General features: G+C 48.9%; 1 protein-coding gene across 2 annotated transcripts in view; it reads left to right on the top strand.

The window, feature by feature from the left end:
• Positions 1 to 19: 19 nt before the first annotated feature.
• The window catches only part of DGCR8 (DGCR8, microprocessor complex subunit), a 34,233-nt gene continuing 28,398 nt past the window's right edge, over positions 20 to 5,854 (top strand). Inside the window, exons 1-2 of one of the 2 annotated variants that reach the window (XM_006915233.3) lie at positions 20 to 4,005; positions 4,422 to 5,419. In XM_006915233.3, the coding sequence (XP_006915295.1) occupies positions 4,700 to 5,419 (720 nt within the window). In that variant the 5' untranslated portion in view covers positions 20 to 4,005; positions 4,422 to 4,699. The remainder of the gene's footprint in view (positions 4,006 to 4,421; positions 5,420 to 5,854) is intronic. The other variant, XM_015592006.2, reaches the window with a different exon arrangement.

Here is a 5,854-nt window from a genome sequence, read left to right as displayed (position 1 = left end):
GCGGCTGGGGGGCGGGTCCCGGGCTCAGGTGGCGCCGACGCCTGTAGCTTTCTGCCCGCGTAAACACAGCCCCAGTGTAAAGAAACTCCTCTCCCTGTGGGCCCGAAGCCGTAGCGTCGCTTTCAGGCGGGAAAGGTATGAACAGAGTAGTGCTCGCTTAGGATCCTGCGGGGTGTAAAACAGTTTGGGAAATCTGAGAAGTCGCTCAAGTATTTTTCTCTAGTAAATGCTCGTGGATTGAGTATCGCGTAGATAATCGGAATGTAATTTTGTTGTAAAAATGATCATGTTAGAAATAAGTGGAAGGTGGCAACCTGTTGACAGTGATACCTGTCAAGTATCATCCGATGGACTTGGGTTGCTCAGGGTAGGAATTTGATCTGCAGTTTTGCATGCTTGCATGTACCTTGTTACTGCATGCATGGCAGTCCAGTCTAGTGCTGGTGAATGCGAGGCTAACCACTGGGCCAGAACTCTCTTGTTTTTTGGCGGTGGAATGGACTCTTAGTCACTGGGCAATGGGGCAACCCTTTTGCAGGCCTTGCTCACCAAACGGAATGAAATGGCCAGTCGGTGGTGGTGTCTGTGAGTACAGGATGTGAGGCCCCTTGGAGGATGACAAAAGGAATGGATGAGGTCATACTGCTGCTGGGTTGGTTGGGAAGATGCAGCAGGAAAGGCTTGACCTAAAGGCAGCAGCCATAGCACTGGACTATCACAGCCCGTTCCTCCATGCCAGCCCAGCAGGTGGACTCCAACGAAGGGCACTGTTCAAGCATGTGGGTTTTATCTCTGTGTCAGAGATCTAGGGGAGCCTGCTATGAGTCTGCTGCTGGCTTACCATCTACTTGGCAAGCAAGGTTTGCCTCCCTGTGTTCAGTCAGCTGAAACAGTAGTGAGGCCAATGAGCCTTTTATGACCAGGCACTGTGTGGGGGCAGTTCTCAAGGGTTGTATTATAATCTGTGACCTTGGGGATAGGAAATATCTGACTGATTTGCCTGGTTATGGTCTCTCTTGTAGCAGTTGTGGTCTCTTGTAGCAGCCTACTCCTGTTTAGCAGTCTCATCTAGCCTCCTCCCCTGGCTTTGTGCGCTCTCTTTGACATCTCCCATCTCCATCCCTGGCCTCCCATCTGAGCTGCAGCCTCACCTTTCTAGCTGTCTTCCACATTTCCATGTGTTCCTTTGATGCCAAATAGCCATGACCAAATCTAAACCCCAGTCTTTGCGCACCCCAAAATATTCATGTTGCCTTCACTACCTCAATGTATGCAGCTGTCCTTGAGTTTGGAGCCACCTGTATTCCTCTCTTAGTTCTCCATGCAACTCCCAGAACCATTTTCACCATCTTAATATGCTGGCCCCAGCCTTCTGGTGAGCCACTCAATTCTTTGCTCTCCCTGTTTCCCTTCTCCCTAGCCCCCATCTATAGTTTTCTGAATACAGAGTGGCTTTTTAAATTGCAAGTGTAAAATTGAAGCAGTACAGACAGGAACCAGCTTGCCTGGGTGGTAAAGCAGCTCTACCACTTTCTAGGTGTGGGACCTTGTGCAAGTTGCTTAACCTTTCTCTCACAGTGCTGTGCGAGATCTGTTGCGTGAAAATGTATAAAGTGCTTAGAACAGGGTCCAGCAGCCCATCTTTCTCAAGATAAGAGCCAGAATCCAAGTCTTGCTTGCCCTTACAGACTTTCTCCTCTCATTCCCCCTGGGCATGCTGTTCTCACCTGCCATACCACACTCCTACCCTAGGGCCTTTGCTCTTCCCTGCGTCACCTGGAATGTCCCCTTACACCTTCACTACCCACCTGGCTCACTCTTCCTTTCCTTCAGATGAATGCTGGCTATGAGGCCTTTGCTGTTCACCCTTTCTGAAGTTACCTTCCCTTCCCCAACTCTTTACTTCATTTTCTTTTGAGCACTTTTTAGTTTTTCTTAGTTGTTAATTTGGCCATCTCTCCTGCTAAAATGTGACCTCTGTGAGGCAGAGATTTTGTCTGTCTTGTGTCCTCAGCATCTAGGATGGTGTGTATGCATCACATGGAAGGTGTTCATCAAACACTTGTTGAATGAGTAGAGAAAGCTTGCAGAGGGAAAGCAAGGAATTTGCCCAGGACTGCCCCACTGTTGGTCTCTGTGCCTTGAGCTGCTGCCCTTTGGGGCTAGGTAGGTTTTCCAAGGAGTGCACGCTCTCTCTCTCTACAGCTCTCTGATCCCACCCTGTACATCTCTTCAAGACTTGCCTTTATCAGTATTGTCATTTTCATCTTTGCCTTGTGTTTGTACATGGCTGCTTCTTAGTCTTTTAAAATGGTAGCAGATGTTCCCTGTCCTGTATTGCCGTTTGTCTTCAAACCATCCATCTTCTCATGTCTTCATTTTAGCTTTCTTCAGTTCCCAGAATCACTAATTGGCTCTCACTGGAGTCTGTGCAGACCTACCAGGTACTGAGGGGTTTGATCCTGGTCTGATCTATAGCAGTGTGCATGCTGACTTACTTGTCCTCTTAAATGATCTTTTTTTGGTTGTCAGGAGACTGGCCTTACTCCACTGGGTGTTCCCAGTGCCTGCCTGGCTGCAGCCTCCTTAGCATTTACTGCAGTTCATATAGTCTGTCATCTGTGTTGCATTTCCTTCATCCTTAGCACCTTTCCTTGACACATTTCTGGGGGAGGTATTGTGTTAAGTTCCCATTGAAATCAGAACAGTAAGGAAATCTTAAAATCCAAGAAGTGTAGTGACAGCTCAGTGGTCATTACCCTTCCAACTGTCGCCAGGTGGCAGAGACTTTGTCTCTTGTTCATGAGAGTGCCTTTCCTTGGAGTAGACGAGATGTGTTGAATGAATTGATTAAATCTAAACAAGTTTCTGGTTTTTATGTTGTGTCGCCTTCAAAATACAACCTCCATGCTCTATTCCTTTGCTGTAAACTTCTTAAATACATAATGTTTGCTGACTCCGGTCCATGCAACCAGTCAGGCCTCCCCGTGTGCATATATGGGCATGCATGGGCGTATCTGCACCTGTATGCATGGCATATTCATCTGTGTATGTGTGCCTACATGTGCTTCTCCTGCTCTAATGCTCAGCCCTCCTGCAGACCTCTGGGTTTTTGGATTGCCCCTCTGAGCTGCCTTCTCAGCCTCATGCCAGCCCTCTTGTTGTGCTTCCTCTGGAGTGAAGCTTCTCAGAGTTGCATCCTCAAACCTTTTTGGTCTGTGTTCCGAACCTCTGCGCAGCCTCCCTTCTGTGGTTTTGGCAGCTATCACCTTGCTAATGAGTTCTGGCCCTTTGTCTCTGGACCAGTCACAGCTCTAGAGCTGTGGCCTCAGCACCTGTCAGATAGGTCTACCTGGAGGCTCCATCTATTCTCTACGGGCTCCTGCCTGAGTGCTGGAACAGGTGTGTCTCTCCAGGGAAAGCCTCATTCGCCTTCAGTTTCCTCTTGTCTGTGCTTTCCACCTCTCCTTGGTCAGCAGAGCAGTCAGTTCTGTCTTCACTGTTCTTGAGAGCTCCCGCCCTCTCACTAGGGCTTCTTTTACACCTTGACCCTCTGGCCTAGAGGACTCTTCCTGTGCCTTGGGCACAAGGACTGTGCCTGGCACAGCAGTTAGTCTCCTTTCTCAATTTGGGACTGAACTGTGGCATTAGAGTCACCTCACCTCAGTGACTCTTCATTGCTCCCAGGATGGAGCCAGGCTCCAGATGGCACTCAGGACTCCCTGTGCCTTGGCTCCAGCTGTCTCCTGCAGCTCCCCTACCAACCCCAGCCTGGCTCCCTTCCCCACAGCCACCATCCCCTCTTCTACTGGGAACAGAACCATGCCACCTCTGGCGACTTCAGCACGCTGCATCACTGTCCTGGTCCACGTGCCACCTTGTGGGCCCAGGAGAGCCCTGGGGTTCCAGGGTAGCACAGCGCCCGGCCGTACCTCTGAGGCCCTAGTGCTGCAGAGTTGAGCTGAGGGTCTCGCACTCACCCTCTGACTGACCCAGCCCTGGCAGGTGAGTGGATTGATGTCGCTCTGATGGCCGGAGGGAGGCCACACACCTAATGTGTGTTCCGGAAAGGGCAGGCTTGCACTGCGTGCTTGCTTACCTAATAAACTGAGTTAGGGGAATGCTGTGGTGAAGTTTAGTGTAGGGTTTTATTTATTTATTTTTTAAAAATCCTTTTGAGCTTTAAGATAATATTGTTTTTATGCTTCTGAAGTAGGAACTACAGTGGACAATTAATAAAATATTTAACTTTGGACTTAAATTATAATTTAGGTTCTGAAAAAAGTTTGTTTTAAAGCCTAAAAGATTCTCTTAGGCAGTATCATTTTCTTTACTACACTGTTAATAGCACTTGACTCTTGGTACCGGGGAAGTGGAAGGTTTCTGTCATTTTGTGACAATGTTTTTAAATCTCTTTGCAGGTGGAAGAAGCAAGGTGCCACTTTGGCATGAAGACAGACTCGCTTAGTCGTCAGTCATTTAAGCTGAGTGCATTGTGATTTCCAATAATTGAGGCAGTGGTTCTAAAAGCTGTCTACATTAATGAAAAGAGCAATGTGGCCAGCTTGACTAAGCCGCCAGCGTGTGCAGCGCGGGCAGGACGGCATCCGGGTCTCGACGGACTTGTGCATGTTAGCTGTATAGATTTATATAAGGTTTTTTAAAACTGGTCTTTTAAATAGTCTTAATCACTTTTACTATGGAGACATATGAGAGTCCCTCTCCTCTCCCGCGTGAGCCCGCAGGAGAAGCAGTGATGGAGAAACGTGCTTGCTCCTTCCAAGCGCTGCCCCATGAACAGTCTCCACCACCTCCCCTGCAAACGTCCAGTGATGCAGAGGTAATGGACGTTGGCTCTGGTGGTGATGGACAGGCCGAACCCCCTGCTGAGGACCCATTCAACTTCTACGGAGCTTCTCTTCTCTCCAAAGGATCCTTCTCTAAGGCCCGCCTCCTCATAGACCCGAACTGTAGTGGCCACAGCCCGCGCACCGCCCGGCACGCACCTGCGGTCCGGAAGTTCTCCCCTGACCTTAAGTTGCTTAAGGATGTAAAGATTAGCGTGAGCTTTACCGAGAGCTGCAGGAGTAAGGACAGGAAGGTGCTGTACACAGGAGTGGAGCGCGACACTCGTGTGGAGTGTGGTCTGGCCCTTAGCCCTGTCAGTGGAGACGTGCATGCTTGTCCCTTTGGCGGGAGTGTTGGTAATGGGTTAGGTATAGGGGGTGAGAGTGCTGATAAGAAGGATGAGGAGAATGAGCTGGATCAGGAAAAGAGAGTGGAGTATGCAGTGCTCGATGAGTTAGAAGATTTTACTGACAATTTGGAGCTAGATGAAGAAGGAGCAGGCGGGTTCACGGCTAAAGCAATCGTGCAAAGAGACAGAGTGGATGAAGAGGCCCTGAATTTCTCCTATGAGGTATGTCAGTGATCCCTCATTTGGAGTGCTCTTAGCAAAACCCAAAGAGAGGTGTTTGGGAATTGCAGCATCTTTTGAAAGCTGATGTTACAGAGGAAAAAAAAACTACATGAGGTGGAATAATGTTAATGTGGAAAAGGGACAGCTGTAAAGAGTCCAGACTTAGATTTTCTTAGTGGCTGACAGGTGGGCCTTGTATCTTTTACCCAACCTGAGCTGGAAAATGCTGCTGAGAAGCACTCCCTGATTGTGTGTGTGCCTGGGCCAAGCCTATTGGCTTCAGTTGTTGGTTTCATTACATTTGCTTTTCAGATGATAACGCACTATAAAGGCACATCTAGGCACCTTTGAGAGTGCCTCATTTCTGTGTCCATTCTCACTAGTGCCATTAAGGGTGCCCATGGTGCAGAAATGCAGGCGCCGTGGCCATGGTAT

The sequence above is a fragment of the Pteropus alecto genome, unplaced genomic scaffold (genome assembly GCF_000325575.1).
Source record: "Pteropus alecto unplaced genomic scaffold, ASM32557v1 scaffold135, whole genome shotgun sequence".
NCBI lineage: Eukaryota > Metazoa > Chordata > Mammalia > Chiroptera > Pteropodidae > Pteropus > Pteropus alecto.
This window is presented reverse-complemented; position numbering and strand designations above follow the sequence as displayed.